At 47.2% G+C, this 17,121-nt stretch overlaps 1 protein-coding gene across 8 annotated transcripts in view; it reads right to left on the bottom strand.

The window, feature by feature from the left end:
- The window catches only part of DNM1L (dynamin 1 like), a 38,496-nt gene extending 28,052 nt beyond the window's left edge, over positions 1-10,444 (bottom strand). For 2 of the 8 annotated variants that reach the window (XM_004596423.4, XM_004596424.4), the window contains exon 1: positions 10,169-10,444. In XM_004596423.4, the coding sequence (XP_004596480.1) occupies positions 10,169-10,270 (102 nt within the window). In that variant the 5' untranslated portion in view covers positions 10,271-10,444. The remainder of the gene's footprint in view (positions 1-10,168) is intronic. The other 6 variants (XM_036497353.2, XM_004596427.4, XM_004596425.4 and 3 more) reach the window with 3 other exon arrangements.
- Between the last annotated feature and the right edge of the window lie 6,677 nt (positions 10,445-17,121).

The raw sequence follows: 17,121 nt of genomic DNA, 5'->3' as shown, positions 1-17,121 counted from the left end.
TGTGTGTGACGACAAAGCCTGACTGGCAGGCATTTAAATGACTGTCGTTAGGAACTGTGTGGCAGCAAACATGCCCATCGTACATACAGCCGTACTCACTGTCCTTGTACCATGCGGCCAGCACTGGGCATTGGTGACATCACATCTCATTTAAATTTCATTCCTTTCCGTATGCTTCTTTCAGATCTGTTCATTCAAGTGCTAGTATTTCATGTTTCCTATTAGTTTCTAACAAAACCATCATGTAACCAATTCACTTCCTAGTGTTTTGAGTATTTTCTCTTTTTTTTGGTTTGGAATTTTTAAGGCTACCAATAAGTTGTAAGAATAAAGGTAAATGCTTCAGTTCTGTAACACAGATCTGCCATTTGTCAATATTGACACATTTGCTTTGTTTCTACACACACACAAGTTTTTTTCCTTGTGTGAAATTTAGTTACAGATCTCATGATACTACACCTCAAAGAACTGTCGCATGGTATCCCCTAAGAATAAGGGCATTCTTCTTTATAACTACAGTACAGTGATCACAGTCAGGAATGTAGTGTATACTAAGTAATCAAATAATATTTAAACCCCTCTTACACAGTAAATGTATTTTACGTTCATTTACAGAGGGTTTGTTGACCAAAGGACTAATTACCAAACTGCAGGCAAGGCTCAGGAGCCTCCCGGGTTAGCCCGGTGAGACATTCGCATCCCTCGTCCTCCTGAAGGAGGGCCACGGTCAGCCAAGGCTGCCCCAGCACGCAGACATGCGACAGGGAGTAAGCAGCCAGGCTCTGTCCCCTCCTCTAGTTCTCGGCCAGGCCTCCTCATTTCCACATCCAAGCAGAAGCTGCAGAACGCAGGGAACCAGTCGCTGTGCAAAACGTGGAACAAGATTGGTGAGTCAGTCTGAAGACTCAAACTGAAATTTCTAGTCATGCTAGGTTTTAGCATACAGAGCCAGGGTTACCACCGCCCGTAAAGTAAAATGAACTGCTTCCATAATTCCATTTCTGTAGTCTGAAACATAGAATTTCCTGTTATTTATGCTTGACAAAAACTATCCATTAAAAAATCATCTAATTCTCTTTGATTTTTAATTTTTAGGCTCATAATACGTAGAATTTGTTAGCTTTTCTTATTCCTAATATTTTATCCTCATATTCTTTTTTCTGACCAGACTGGGTCTCCCATGTGGTCATGCTGACCCAAGTACCTGACCCATCACCTGCTGCCTCCCCTCATGCTCATCAGCAGGTGCTGAGTCTGGGGAGGAAACAGGCACCCTGGCACAGGGTACAGTAAGTAACGACTTCACCTCCAAAGTCACACTTGCCCAGTAACATGTTCTCAACTTTGAAGAAAGTCTCCTAAGTGATTTTTCTACTAGGTTTTCAGCAATTTCACTAACTAATGCTTCTTATAAACATCCCCACTCTAGATGACTTTAACTATCTCTTTGTATAATATGTAATTATATACACACATACATACATCTTCTACATTAACCTCATTTTATTACTGAATGTCTACTTTAGCCTTCCCCTTTACAACATCTGATTTTCAGTCAAACATATGAATAAATATATAAACATACATAAACAGTTCTTTTTTTAAGATTTGTTTCTATTGAAAGGCAGATTTAGAGAAGGACAGACAGAAAGATCTTCCGTCTGCTGGTTCACCTCCCAAATGGGCACAACAGCTGGAACTGAGCCAATCTGAAACCAGGAGCCAGGAGCTTCTTCCAGGTCTCCCATGCAGGTGCAGGGTCCCGAGGCTTTGGGCCATCCTCGACTGCTTTCCCAGGCCACAAGCAGGGAGCTGGATGGGAAGTGGAACAGCCGGAACATGAACCACTGCCCTTATGAGATCCCAGCAGTTGCAAGGCGAGGATTTAGCCACTAGGCTATCGCCCCACGCCCACATAAACAGCTCTTAAAGGTGGGCTGTCACACACTGAATTGAGTCCTCATAAAATCAGTATGTGTACCTATACTCTCCAGGAGTAGCTCAGCATGTGACTGTATCTGGAAACAGGACATTTGAAGAGGTGGTTAGGTTACAGAAGGCTGTTAGGGTAGCCCTGAATACAGCCTGCCTGGTGTCCCTCTTGGAACAGGAAGTTTGGACACATAAACACGAGGGAGGTGCACACACATGAGGATGAAGGGAGAGAGGACACGCCAAAGAAAGCAGACCTGCCAAGAACTTGATCTCAGACTCCCCCGCCTCCAGTGCACTGCTGCTCGCTGACGATGGGACCTCGGAGAACTCTGAATGGTGACCAGCCTGCTTCCCCAGACACATAGTGGATGAGTAACCCAGACTTGGGCCAAAGTGGCATCCAAATATCAGCAATAATTTAATAATTTTTACCGGATGTCATCAGTTTGTATTCTAACATTTTGTTTATCCATCAAAAAGCATAAAACTTTATTAACATCTGTCAAAATATAATTTTTCTTGAAATGTAGTCATTCTTTAAGAAAAAGTACAGCTATCTTAATAAATAACTATGGTATAAACCATAATTACCATAACACTATTTCAAGGGGTTAACCCCATTTAAGTGTAACAACTCTATGAAATAATTGCTATTTATTCTATTTTATAGATGAATTGAATTTTTTTTAAATTACATAACTTGTCTACATATACTTAGGTAACAAGTTAACAGGGTAGCCTTATATAACCCCAATAATCTCAGCTTTTCACCTTCTTATACACATGTAAGATGGAAAACATATTTCATTGCTCCTTTCATATTATATATATAAAAAACGATACCAGAGTATGATGATAAAAACACTACCACGGTGAAGCAACTGGGAGCAGTAAGAGCTGAAGCCAACAGACATTGGCTGAGCCATCTACAAAACGTTGTATTTCAGGTCCATCGGAATATGAGTTGGATTTTTATCTTTGAGACTAGAAACTTGGGCCTTTCAAGTAAATCTGTTCATTTCTAAATATTATGAGCAAAGTCATTCCTTTGTGATATTGCTGTGTCAAGACACATAAAGCACACACTGGCTCCCACTGCTCCTCCAGGATCAGTGTTATAAATAGCATTGGCTTCTTCAACAATTGGTTAGCTCACTGCGTGTTTTCCCTGGTGATTCAGCATCCATCTTCTTTCCAGAAGGGTCAACTGTCCCAGGAGTTCCAGAACAGCGGAAGTCATGACTGGGAGGCTCAGCTGCCATCCAGGCCTTCCATGTTTTCATCTGCATCCCCACATACTACCAGGTGCTTCGTCAGCCTGTTCGACCTAGCAGCTGTAGCTGGGCCTCGTCTTGGTGCAGTGTTCTCCTGTCCTCCACTCTGGACTAGGTCTTCCAGTGCCTTGTGTTTGTACTCTGAGATGTGGCCTTTCCCTGAGGTTGCACTATGGTTTCAGCTATCTTTCTTTGATAACTAGCATTAGGTGCTGAGGAATTACAAAGGATCCCTCACGACATTGTGTAGGCTAAGCCTCTAAATTCTTTTTTATATTACTACAACAGATAAAGATACCATTGCAGTCATTTGGGAAATGAGCCAGCAAATGGCAGTCTTTTGTATGGTCTCTCTCCATAACTCCTTCAAATAAAATAAAGCTTTAATTAAAAAATTAGTTATATGTTATGATAGAATACTGACTTCTCAGGCAGTACAAACTGCCAAATGAAAATGTTATGCTAAGTGAAAGAAGCCAGATATAAATCATCACATATTATAAAGCATTTTTTAAATTTATTTTAAGGGCAGAGTTAGAGAGAAGCAGAGACAGAGCTCTTCTACTTGCTTGCTCACTCCCCAAATGACTCCAACAATTGGGGCTGGCACAGGCTGAAGAAAGGAGCCAGGAGCTTCCTCCGTCTCCCCTGTGGGTGCAGCGGTCCAGAGAGCTGGGCTTTTCCCGCTGCTTTTCCAGGCACATCAGCAGGGAGCTGGATTGGCGTAGAACAACCGCAACTCCACTGGTGCCCAGATAAGATGCTGGCACTGCAGGATACTGCTTAACTCACTGAGCCACAGCACCGGCTCCTGTATCATTCTATTTTTATGAATTATCCAAAATAAACACAATAGACTGGTGTTTGCCAAGGTCAGTGTAAGGAAGAAAGAAAATGCTTACTGGTTACAGAGTTTTCCTTTGTGATGAAAATATTTTCAGCTTAGACAGAGGGAATGATTCCATACCATAAATCCACTTAAGACCACTGACCTATCTAGTTAAAATGGTTAGTTATGCTATGGAAATTTCACCTCAACTTTTTATTTAAAAAACTTAAAACAGGAAGTAGTTTATTATACCAACTATAAGAAGCAAAATAGAAAACAGTGCATTAGAAACAGAAAAAACAAAACAATATTTGCCAGCAAATTAATAACTGAACAGCCATCATCTCTACATGTATCAGGAAGGAGAAGCCAAGATTTCAGAGGGAGCGAAATGTAGACGGCAGTGCTCACAGCACAGAGGCTACACATTACGAGAACGGCCAGGGTTAAAGCTGCAGGTTAAAGCCCCTGTCCACGATGAGCGCTGGTTCAAGTCCTAGCTGCTCCACTTGGAGTCCAGCTCCTTGTGAACATCCGTGAGGAGCAGCAGATGGCCCAGTGGCCCTTCCAACCCCTGGGAGAGCCGAGCTGAAGCTGCAGGCTGCTGGCTTTAGGCTGCCCGTGCTCACGACTGTGGTCACTCAAGAATGAGCCAGCAATGGAAAATTCTCTTTCCTCCTCACCCTCTGTAACAGTCAGAGCTGAGCTGATCCAAAGCCAGGAGCCAGGAGCTTCTTCCTGGTCTCCCATGTGAGTGCAGGGTCCCAAGGCTTTGGGCCATTCTCTACTGCTTTACCAGGCCACAAGCAGGGAGCTGGATGGGAAGTGAAGCTGTTGGGATTAGAACCAGCACCCATATGGGATCCTGACACATGCAAGGTGAGGACCTTAACTGCTAGGCTACCATGCTGGGCCCAATGCTAAAACGTTTTTAAGGCTGGTTTACAAACTGGGTCTCAAAACCCAGAACTTGGGGCCCGGCGGCGTGGCCTAGCGGCTAAGGTCCTCACCTTGAAGGCCCCGGGATCCCATATGGGCGCCGGTTCTGGTCCCGGCAGCTCCACTTCCCATCCAGCTCCCTGCTTGTGGCCTGGGAAAGCAGTCGAGGACGGCCCAATGCATTGGGACCCTGCACCCGCGTGGGAGACCCGGAAGAGGTTCCAGGTTCCCAGCTTCGGATCGGCGCGCATCGGCCCGTTGCGGCTCACTTGGGGAGTGAAACATCGGATGGAAGATCTTCCTCTCTGTCTCTCCTCCTCTGTGTATATCTGGCTGTAATAAAATGAATACAATCTTTAAAAAAAAAAAAAAAAAAAAAAAAAAACCCAGAACTTGGACCTGGCGCAGTAGCCTAGCGAGCTAAATTCTCGCCTTGCATCTGCTGGGATCCCATACGTTCCATTTCCCATCCAGCTCCCTGCTTGTGTCCTGGTAAAGCAGTAGAGAATGGCCCAAAGCCTTGGGATTCTGTATCCAGAAAAACCCAGAAAAAACTCCCAGCTCCTGGCTTTGGATCGGCTCAGCTCTGGTTGATGCAGCCAGTTGGGGAGTCAACCAGCTGACGGAAGATTTTTCTCTCTGTATCTCCTTCTCTCTGTATATCTGCCCTTCCAATAAAAAAAAAAAAATTTTTTTAATAAATCTTAAAAAAAAAAACACAAAACCTTTAGATTTGTCTGTTAGTGAAAACGTGAAGCTGAAGTCACTGAAGAAACCAAGTGAAAAGTACACCGTTAACAACACTAGCTAAGCCACAGTTGTAGGTCTCACTGAGCCTTTACTGGGTGTTGGTTTGGGTTACACAGCTGCAGGGCTCCCCCTTCCACTGCTCCACTTAAGAAATGGTGATTAAATTTCCCAAGCTGGGTCTAAAAGGTTGTTGTATCTCCTTCTGCAAAGGAGATAATGGTCTGCAATGGTCTCAGAATATCAACCTTCCCTCTCCCTACGCTGTTCTTTCCACACAAATGATCTCAACTAGAGAAGAGGCAAGCAATTTATTTGGCCAAATCGTAAAAAAATCATAAAAAAAAATGAGAATGATACCTGTAAACACAAACCCTTCCCTTCAGCTCCTCCCAACTCACTGGCCTCCAAATAATCATTCTTTGGGTAATTTTATAAATCAAAGTTAAGGGGGTAGCATGGTGCCTTTCAGACTAATCCTCTGCTCATTGTGCCAACAATCCGCATGGGTACCAGTTCGTGTCCCAGCTGTTCCACTTCTGATCCAGCTCCCTGCTAATGATCTGGGAAAGCAATGGAGGACAGGCCAAGTGCTTTGCTTAGGTCCCTGCATCCACGAGGGAGACCTGCAGGGAGCTCCTGGCTCCTGGCTTTGCAGTTAGGGCCACTTGGAGAGTCAATCAGTGAATGTACTTTCTCCCGCTGTTAACTCTAGCTCTGCAAGTAAAATAAGAAAACCTTAAAAAAAAAAAAAAAAAAAAAAATGCAAAGTTTAGGGGCAGGCATTGTACCCCAGTGAGATAAAACTGCCACTTCAGACCTGGCTACCTGGCACTTCCCAGCCCTGCTTCCTGCTCATGGCTACCTAGGGAAGAAGCGTGTCATGCCCTGCCAGCCACCCGATGGAGTTCCTCACTCCTGGCTCTGACCTGGCCTTGCCAACGCCTGGCTGTTCCCGGCAGGAAGATACTACACAAGCAGATGGAAGATCTGTCTCTCAAATAAATAAATCTTCAGGAAAAAAAAATTCCAAGTTTAGAGGTGGATGTGTGGCCTAGCGGTGAGGATGCCCCAGGTCCACCCCGGCTGAGCCTGGGCCCAGTCCCAGCCACAGTCAAGCTTCATGCTAGTGCAGACCACGGGGCAGCCACAGCCGTGCAAGTAACTGGATTCCTGCTGCCAGCTGCAGCTCCCAGTCAGTCCTCACCGCTGCGGACCCTGCAAGAGCGCACCAGCAGATGAGCCAGGCAGGCAGATGTCTGCTTCTCAAAGAAATAATTTTTAAAAAATCAAAGTTTAGGGATAACCTCTCGTTACCCTCCCTCGGTTAAGCCAATTTCTGGGGTGCTCACATGCCTGGCTCAAGCACTGGCCTCATGTTCATGTCCCTGAAGTTTGCATATGATGGCCCAAGTCCCTGGGTCTTCAGCATACCCAAAGACGTGTCCTGGGTGGAGTTCAGCCTTTGCTAGCCCAGGCTGATGCGTGCTTGTGGGGTACAAGTAGTGGGGAGAAGATCTCTTTCTCCCCTTCTCTCTACAACTTAAAAAAATTTTTTTGAAACAAAAGTTTAAAACTCATAGATAGGTCCAGGAAATGCTGCCTAGAAGTTGATATCATCTGTGGATGATCCGCCTGCCCACCTCACTTACACAATGAAAATCTCGGGTTAGAATCCAGTACAGTTATTTTCAAAGTGATGTTAACATATACTCAAGTGTGAGAATCACTGTTTAAGGAAATTCAACAAGAAGCAATCTACAGGGCCCGGCGGCGTGGCCTAGCGGCTAAAGTCCTCGCCTTGAATGCGCCAGGATCCCATATGGGTGCCAGTTCTAATCCCGGCAGCTCCACTTCCCATCCAGCTCCCTGCTTGTGGCCTGGGAAAGCAGTTGAGGACGGCCCAATGCATTGGGACCCTGCACCCACATGGGAGACCCGGAAGAGGTTCCTGGTTCCCGGCTTCGGATCAGCGCGCATCGGCTGTTGCGGCTCACTTGGGGAGTGAATCATCGGATGGAAGATCTTCCTCTCTGTCTCTCCTCCTCTGTGTATATCTGGCTGTAATAAAATGAATAAATCTTTAAAAAAAAAAAAAGAAGAAGCAATCTACAGCCACTTAAGGCCCAGGTAACACGCCAGACAGAGATCACCCATTTTACAAGGAGCTTTACTGGTCAGAACTAAGTGCACAAGAAGTTATGGGTCTGGAAGGCACTGTACACGAAGCCACTTAATAAGAACGAAGAGGCACACAACAGCGACAGGTAACAATGGTACAGGTGACAAACCAGGGTTGTACCAGTGTTCAAAGCAAGTAGCTTTATTTTCCTTTTCAGCATAAAAGAGAAATTTATTCTTCTGTATTTAAACAAAAGAATTGAGTTTTAGTTAATAAGGACTTTGATGTGCATACCCCTTACTAAATCAAGCACAAAAACTGATGCAAAGCAGGTAAAGCTGCCAGTTACAAGGCCAGCATCCCATGTGGGCTCCTGTTCGAGTCCCGGCTGCACCCTGTCAGTGCAGCTGGAAAGGCAGCAGAAGGTGACTGCAACGTTTAGGCCCCCGCACCCACACGGAAGACACAGAGGAAGCCCCTGGCTCCTGGTGTCAGACCTGCCCAGCTCTGGCCAGTGAAGCCATCTGAGAAGTGAACTAGCAGATGCAAGATCTCTCTTCTCTGTGTGTGTCTCTCTTTGTAAACTCTGCCTTTCAAATAAACTTTAAAAAAAAAAACTTGATGAGAAATTTCAAATATCAATATGCAAATGTGGCATATAGCTGTCAGCACGTTCATGTGGTCTTTGTTAGCACAGGTGGACAGCTCCCCACAGGCTGGGGGCTTCACTTTTCTCTCCCTAGCCCCTCTCCATGTCACCTACCTACAGCCTGACTGAAACTCGCTGAAAAACCCTTCTGGATTTTAAACCATCCGTGCTGACACATGATAACCCACACTGTTTAACTGCTTCATGTCAAAAAAGCACTGAGACACACTTGAAAGTGTATGGCATCTTTCTGGTCTGCAGCTAGGCAACCAAATGTAATTTACAGTCATCTCTGATGCTGCTTCCAAGAGCAAACCAGCTCTATTTCCAGCAGTCCTGGTGTCTTAGGTCATTATCAAGCCATAGGGAGCAATAGTCATTTATTTAAAATATTTACGAAGTACCCAGTGCATATACCAAGCTTAACTAAACATGCTCAATAAAAATACTACAGCTGAGTTATGATAACCTGATAATTCCATAACCAATGGCAACAAACACTGAGTGTTAATGGCAGAATATGCAGACTTGAGCAGACTCAGTACGAACCTACAGCACATCAAGGAAATGTGCCTCTAAAACAATTTCTATTGCTTAACTTTTTTCAAAAAAATTCAATTTAAAACAAAAAAGTACTGATCTCTAGGATTTCCAAGGTTCCCAGTGTTCTGTTTATCCTCTGATATTAACCCATTAAGTCCATGGCTTTGGGTGAATATATCAGAACTGCCCGTAAAGAGTGCCTTCATTGCTCATTTTAAGTCCTTACAGATGTTCATATATAGGATAAAGGGACATGGTGGGTTAAGTTCTTTCTCTGCATTTAAAACCCTACACTTTCACTTTGTAGCAAGAAGTAGCAATGCAACTTATGGAAAATGACCGGGAGTGGGGGGGACCATCACCTTCTCTCTAGAAAAGATACTGTTACGGAATGAAAGTACTCCAAATCCATATACTGAGTAATCTCTAAAATGCATTCCCTCATCTGTAATAAAAACCCTGTGCTTCCTTTTCAGTCCAGACAAGCAACAAGTAAAGAAAAACACGCTTATATTTCTCCTATGTCTTTCTAGACAGCGCCTATTTCCTCAATTTTCCTGCATGTTAAAAAACAAAAAAATGAGTTATCTACAACACCCAGCAGGAAAAGGCCAGAAAAGCTGATGCCCAATTAGGTCACGATCACAAAACTGGAAGACCAAAAAAGAAAGAAAAACGAATACCCCTTCCCAGCACCCCCAGAACTGACTGGAGGCACACATGGGCTGCCTGGTTTGACCCCGCCCCGACGTTCCACAAACTTGGAAGGGTTACAGGAAAACACTCTCCCGGCTCGCCCCGCAGGTCCGAGCCGCTCTGGGCGGCCGCGGGGCCGGGCGAGGAGGGACGGAGAGCGCGCCGCCCGGGGCCGGCGGGGGCCGGCGGGAGCCCCCCGCGAGTGCCGCGGCCCCGCGTCCCCCAGGTGCCCTTGGCCGCAGAGGGCCGCGCCCGACCCCACCCGGGCCCGCCGCGCCGGCTCCGCCCCTCGCCGCCCGGCGGGCTGGACCCGGGCTGGACCCGGGCTGGACCCCGGCGGGCCGGCGCCGGGAGCCGGGCCCCCCGACGGCGCCCCCTCCCTCAGGCCCGCGGCCGGGGCTCCGGCCTGCGCGACCGCCGCCCTCCGCGCTCACCTGCGTCCCCACCACGACGATCTGAGGCAGCTGGATGATGTCGGCGCCCACCGTGTTGAAGACATCCTGGAGCTTGTTGATGACAGGAATCAGGGCCTCCATGGCTCGGGAAAGGCCGGACCCCCGCCCGGCCGGCCGCGGCAATGAATGGGGACGGGGCCCAGCGTCGGCCTCCTTCCTCTTCCCCTCCGCCCTCTCCTCGGGAGCCTGCACCCATTGGACCCGGCCCGCCGGCTGCCTGCCCCCTCCCGGCAGGCCTCGCGCTCCGAAGGAGGCGGGCGGAAGCGGCGCCTGCCGGGAGTTGAAGTTCGGGCTCGGGGCGGGAGGGGTTGGACGACGAAGGGTGCCCACGGTTCCCAGAAGGCCCCACGCCACAGCGGGCCCGAGCAGGAGGGTTTCCTGAGGCCGGGATGTTGTGGGGCTCCTGTCAGGTGGAGGAGCAGCGAACGGGGAGGAGTGGAGCTGGGGAAGGCCAGCTTGTCTGCCCTGCTGTGTGGAGCGGGTGAAAATGCTGGATCTGAGGGAGACCGAGTACGGCGCTGTCCAGGGCCGTCTCGTGAGGAGCTGGTCAAGAAGGGCACTGTGGCTTAGCCGCCTGCCACTCGGTGGGCTTCCCGCAGGGGTGGTGGTTCGAGTCCCTGCTGCTCCCTGCTGATGCACGGAGGAGAGGCCAAGTACTTGGATAGGCCAAGAGGGCCACTGCACCCAGCTGGGAGACCCAGAAGAAGCTCCAGGCTCCCGGATGAAGGATATTCCTCTCTATAATTAGTAATAATAATATTCAGGGTTGGGGAGTGGAGAACAGAATGGAGCCACACACATCCCAGTATCCCAACCAAGGATCCAAAGTTCTGGATCCTAGAATGTTGGGGTGCCTGGGTTAGGAAGCGTGACTTCTGCAGGAATCTTCCATAGTACGCGTTCAGAAAGAGCGGTGCAGCTGGATGGGAAAGGAACCAGCCCATTAATCTCTGAATCCTGGCTGAATGGACACCGGACACCCGACTTGCCCACTTTCACTCCCTGCGCCTACTCTTCTATTCCCATTGTTTTCTTGTGTAGACAGACGGTGTGTCTTCCTGCTGCGCAACCCTCCAAGGGTTTCCCATCACAAAGTGTGAAAGGTGGCATGTGAGCAAAGACCTAAAGCAGGTGAGTTTCCACTCCAACACAGGAGGGAAGTGATGACCCCTTTAGGAGTGGATGGCTGAGATGCTGGGCCTGCTGCTTTGGACACTTGGACAGGCAGTAGTGGAAGTTCAGATACTCGGTTTCCACGAGGGACAGAACCACCTGCTGCAGTGAAAGCTGTGTAGTGTGCCCTGCATTGGGTCCCATGCACCTGCATGGATACACACGTTAGTTCTGGGGACCATCCTTGATCTGTTAAGCAGGACAAATGCCAAGTGCTTAATAGATATTTTAAAACAAACAGGTAAAATTTGATTGAAATAAAGTCAGACATCATCTTGGCCTGTTTTCAATCCCTGATAACACAGTACCCCAGCCTGGGTGCATTGTTTAGGACCCGGGGTCCTTCTGTTTACAGCAGCTCATGCTGGAGAGGCCATTAATCCATCACATGTTTGTCATTTAATCATATGTTCACGAGGGTGGAGCCAGCCAGTTCTTCAAGGTCCACTTATCCTCCCTCTTAATACCTCAGGACAGGTATTCCTCTTCCACGTGAGCTTTGGTGGGACAAGGCGTATTTCGGCTCTTGCAGACCTGAAGTTCTAACAGTGGTGACAGCTCATCAGGTTGTATGAACCTTCCCTCCCTGTATTAAAAGCAAGAACTTGGGCCAGGTGTTTGTCATGGATACACACGTTCCAGTCAGAGTAGTGGGTCCAGTCCCAATCCCTCTCCCAGTTTGAGCATTCCCCAAGTGCAGCTGCTCTCCCACATGGCATACTAGGGCTGAGTTCCTTATTCACATGCCCTGGCACAAAAAGTGAAACAACTACCATTGCTCTCTCATTCGTGGCACCACTAAACATGGTCTTTATCAACTTGCTAGCGGCAAAATTAGAGGAACAAGTGTGTATATATGCCAGAAAGCAAAACACCATGAATTTTTCATGCGTTGTATGTTTCCATTCAAACTATAAATCCTCTTTTGGGATAGACCATCCAAAGCCTTGTATCAGATGCAGTGTTTGTTTATTTTCCCTAGAAGAAGGAAGGGTGATGTCATGGCCATTATTACCACTCATCAGGTTAAGCAAGGTTGACTAGTAGCTGTGTGGCTCCTAGAGCACCGAATTAATGAGGTACAGAGGAAAGGAAAAAGGAAGGCATGAGACCTGACGAACACTGCCTCTCATTTGATGACAGTTGGCTTTTCACATAAGGCAGCATGCTCTGTGCGGTTTGTTTCACTGGAGGAAACCAGTTTTGGGGGGGGGGATTGTATTTGGAGTTCAGAACTTTGCTGCTTATGAAAAAATTCTTTGGTCTGCAAGTGTTTCCTTCCTAATCTAAAGGATGATGTGTTCCTAAGTGGTTAGCTGGGGAATCTCATTAAGCCATGATCAAATATGGCCTCAAAGGACCTTCTCAAAATTCTTCTCCTTCAGCCATCTCTTTCTGACCATATACCTGTATTTGGTGTTGGAATGCCTGGTTCAAATGAGTGCCAGCTCCCATGCTTCCACCCTAACTTTCAGATAAAATGCACACTGAAAAGCATGCGTGATGCCTCTGGCGCTGGGTCCGGATGCGTGATGCCTCTGGCGCTGGGTCCGGATGCGTGATGCCTCTGGCGCTGGGTCCGGATGTGTGATGCCTCTGGCACTGGGTCCCTAGGATCCGGGATTTGACCTGACCCAGTTCTGCTATTGAAGGAGTGTGTGGAATGACCAGTGCATTGAAAATCTTTCAAATAAAATGAACATAAATTTTTTTAAAGATTTATTTATTTTAATTACAAAGTCAGATAAACAGAGAGGAAGATCTTCCGTCCAATGATTCACTCCCCAAGTGACTGCAACGGCCGGTGCTGTGCCGATCTGAAGCCGGGAACCTGGAACCTCTTCCAGGTCTCCCACGCGGGTGCAGGGTCCCAAAGCTTTGGGCCGTCCTCGACTGCTTTCCCAGGCCACAAGCAGGGAGGTGGATGGGAAGATGAGCTGCCGGGATTAGAACCGGCACCCACATGGGATCCCGGGGCGTTCAAGGCGAGGACTTTTAGCTGCTGGGCACCCAAAATGAACATATATTTAAAACATTTCTAAATCATGCATGGATTAAAATTTTTATTTTGCATAAGTACAAACGTATTAATCCCATTTTTCTGTGAATTTTCTTGAAGTCACCTCCTACATACATGGACCTTAGCCAAGCACTGCATTTTACTGTAGGACATACCACTATGTTGTGGACATGATGGTAACATTTTCCCCACCCCACACACATTCACTAATTATGAGCCCAATAGGGACCAAGATAATCTTATTTCACTGGTTTTCTCCATTACCTAATTTTTTGGTGATTTTATAACATCAGCATAGTTGACTTGGGCTGCATTTTCTTTTAACTTGAAAAATGGAGTTTCGAATCACAAAGACTTAATCGGCTCAGAATCAGTACAACTACAACCAGAATTTGCGATTAAACCCTGCCAACACACACAAGGCTGGTTTGGCACGTTTTCCTCATCAAAATAGTTGCCAAGTTACTTAGCTATAGAGCTGGCTGTCTTTTGTTCTAAGTTAAAATCCCTAACAAGAGGAAGTTAATTTTGAATTAAATTAATAACTGGCAATGACTAGCTCTTGGGAAGGCCATTGAGGTTATTTTTGTAGCATGTGCCTAGTGTCATTTTAAGCCAGCGTTTGATCATGCATCAGAGCCAGCCTCCATGCCTCCAAATCCAACGCTGGGTGAGGATTCAGTGTTAACATAAAATTACACAACTCTGGTGGGAAGCCTCTGTCGTATTTTGGAAACTGCTAGTAATTTGCAAAGATGATAAGCAGCTTCAATCCATTTGCATGATTCTTGAGGCTTCACGCTTAACACATACTTTTTAGCAGGTGCAGGAAATTGTATATGGTGCAGTGGGCCAGATAGTAAGGAAGCCAAAAAATGAACCTGGCAGAATGACGCCCCATTAGAGGGCAGTATGACAGCACAAAAGCAGTGAAAGAGACCCAGTCCTATCACAAAGTCCTTGGCATTTCCCTCCCTTTGTTCCTCAAAATGGGCAAAAGAAATTGGCATTTCTTTCAATCCTGGAACCCCCAAGAGCTGGGGCACATTTTGTATCACAGCAAAGCCAGCAGCCAGCAGCCCTGTCCTTAAACTACTTCACCCGCCCTTTATCTAAGGGCTCCTCTAAGCCTCTTTACACCTGTGGCCCTAAGTCCCCCTGCATCCTGTTTTCCAGGCTTTGTCTCCCGTACAGCTTCGTTTGCCCATGGTTTATGGGGAAGACTCAAGCTTCAAGCCCGTTGAGCTGACCCTTGGAGGCAGCTGTTCCCACTCAAGTAATTGGAGCCACGTGAGGGAACGTGGATTGCTCGCCCGGCTTCCACAGGCCCAGCCCCGACCCTTGCCAGCATTTCAGGAGGACGCCTGCAGAGGTGGAAGCTTCTTCTCTGTCCCTCTGCCTCTCTAACAAACACATACTAATTTTTTTTTTCTTACTTAAAAAAATGTGAGAGGCTGTGGCCACCCGTGCGGGGCAGCGCGCCCGCGCCGTGAAAAAAAAATGTGAGAGGCCGAAGAAGTTCTCCGAGGCACCGGCTTTGCCTGTGTGGATCTTGGCGAAGCATAATGTGGCTCCGGAATTACTGTTTTCCTAAATCTCAGACGTGATTCAGACGAAGAGACCAGAAGCAGGGGCTCCAGGCTGTGGAAGCGTGAATGTGTCCTTCGCTCTCAGTGGGCCACAGTGGCGGCATCGCTCGCGTGTTCCTGGGTCGACCCAGCCTTCCCAGCAGGTTAGTAGCATTTCATTCCTTCTCTTAAGTCTTTCATACGCAAACTTTGAAAAGGGCTTTGTTTGTTTCATAGGGCCTCTGTAAGACACCACATTGGCTGGTTTAGATAAACAGAAATTTGTTGTCTTGCAATTCCAGAGGCTGAAAGTCACGGTTGTCAGTAGGGTTCGTTCCTTCTGAATTCTGTAAGAGGAATTTTTTTTATACGATGCATTTGGGGGCCAGTGTGGTAGGCTAACCTTCCGCCTGCACTGCTGGTATCCCATATGGGTCCCAGCTGCTCCACTTCTGATCCAGTTCTGAGCTTATGGTTTGGGAAAGCAGCAGAGGGTGGCTGAAGTCCTTGGGCCCCTGCACCCATATGGAAGACCTGGAAGAAGCTCGTGGCTTCAAACCAGCCCAGTTCTGGCCACTGCAGCCTTTTAACGAGTAAACAGCAGATGGATAGCGTTTCTCTTTCCTACTCTGCCCTTCAAATTAAAATAAAATGTTTTTGAAAAAGATTTGACCAGTAGAGTGGCAGAGATCAGTACTGCATCCAAATGCCCACAACAATCGGGACCTGGTCCCGCTGAAGCTAGAAACCTCGAACTCCATCTGGGTCTCCCATCCACTATCTGCTGCCTTGCAAGGCAAAGCTGCATCCAGAGCTGGGGCCTGGACTGCGCTGTGATGTGCAGTGCACGTGTTCCAAGCCGCAGCTGAATGTGCTGTGGCCGCCTCTCATCTCATTCTTTACCATCTAAACGTGTGCTTGCTGATATGAGGCACTATTCATGATTTAGTTTGTCTTTTGCAGCTGTGATATTGCTACTTAAAATGATTGTAGAATGGGTGTAGTAAACATTTCTTTTTCTGTTGTTTAAAATTTATTTTTATTGGAAAGGCAGGTAAACAGAGAGAAGGAGATAGAAAGATTCTCCATTCTCTGGCCTACTCCTCAAGTGACCACAACGGCCAGAGCTAAGCTGATCTGAAGTCAAGGGCTTCCCCTGGGTCTCACGTGGGTGCAGAGTCCCAAGAGCCTGGGCCATCCTTGACTGCTTTCCCAGGCCACAGGCAGGAAACTGGATGGAAAGTAGGGCTGCCTGGACACAAACCAGCACCCATGTGGGAGCTCGGTGGATGCAAGGCAAGAACTTTAGCCACACCAGGCCCCGTAGACATTTCTTAACATGATTTGCGAATGCTGGAAGGAGTGTGGTTTTGGACATAGTATTCTGCCTGCAAGAGGGAATAGCATTGCTTGTGGTGTAGGGCAAGGTGCAGTTTGGTAGACGACGCACACAGGCATGCTGACATGGTGGAACACTGTGGGTTGGGGAGGCAGTATAAGACTCTTTCATGGCATACATTCTCTTAAGCTTCCTACGTTACCAAATAACAACTAAGACCAGTTCTTGGTTGTTGGTGTGGTTTTTTGTTTTTTTTTTTTTTTTTTTTTTTTGGTATAAATTCAAAAGGAGTGCTAATTGTAATGACATACCGGGTTGAGGAGCAATTGTCAGAGTCTGAATCACAATGACAAAGTGGAGGAAGTATTCTAAGACAATAAGTTAATCTGGAGAAATGGAGATGACTCTAAAAGAAATTCAATAGCTGTGGTGTAAGACTGTTTAAGGACAGTGATTCCCAGAGCACAGAGCATGTTTCTAGTCCAGCGGGATTTAGTCTGTTATCTCTGCCCAATTCCCCAGATGTCATGCAAGAGATAAGGAGTCATTTTGTTCGAGACCTTGCTACTAAAGGTTTACCAGACAGAGAGTCAAGGAGCTTACTTAAGGCCCTAAAACTTTCTGGTTAGATGTCATTGCCTCTCCGTTTGGAGCTGAAAGAAGTAGAGCATTGCCAAGGAGGTGGTACAGAGGAGGAGAGGGTTGTAGAAAGCTCAGAGGTGACCTTCTTGGCTTTGTTTTATCCACCTTGGAGGGGCAGGGAGGGCAGCTGGAGAAGCACAGACTCCAAAGCAGGGCTTGTCAGTGGCCACACCATTGCCATTTGGAACCA

The sequence above is a fragment of the Ochotona princeps genome, chromosome 27 (genome assembly GCF_030435755.1).
Source record: "Ochotona princeps isolate mOchPri1 chromosome 27, mOchPri1.hap1, whole genome shotgun sequence".
Lineage (NCBI taxonomy): Eukaryota > Metazoa > Chordata > Mammalia > Lagomorpha > Ochotonidae > Ochotona > Ochotona princeps.
The sequence above is the reverse complement of the archived record's forward strand: the minus strand, read 5'-3'. Positions and strand labels throughout refer to the sequence as shown.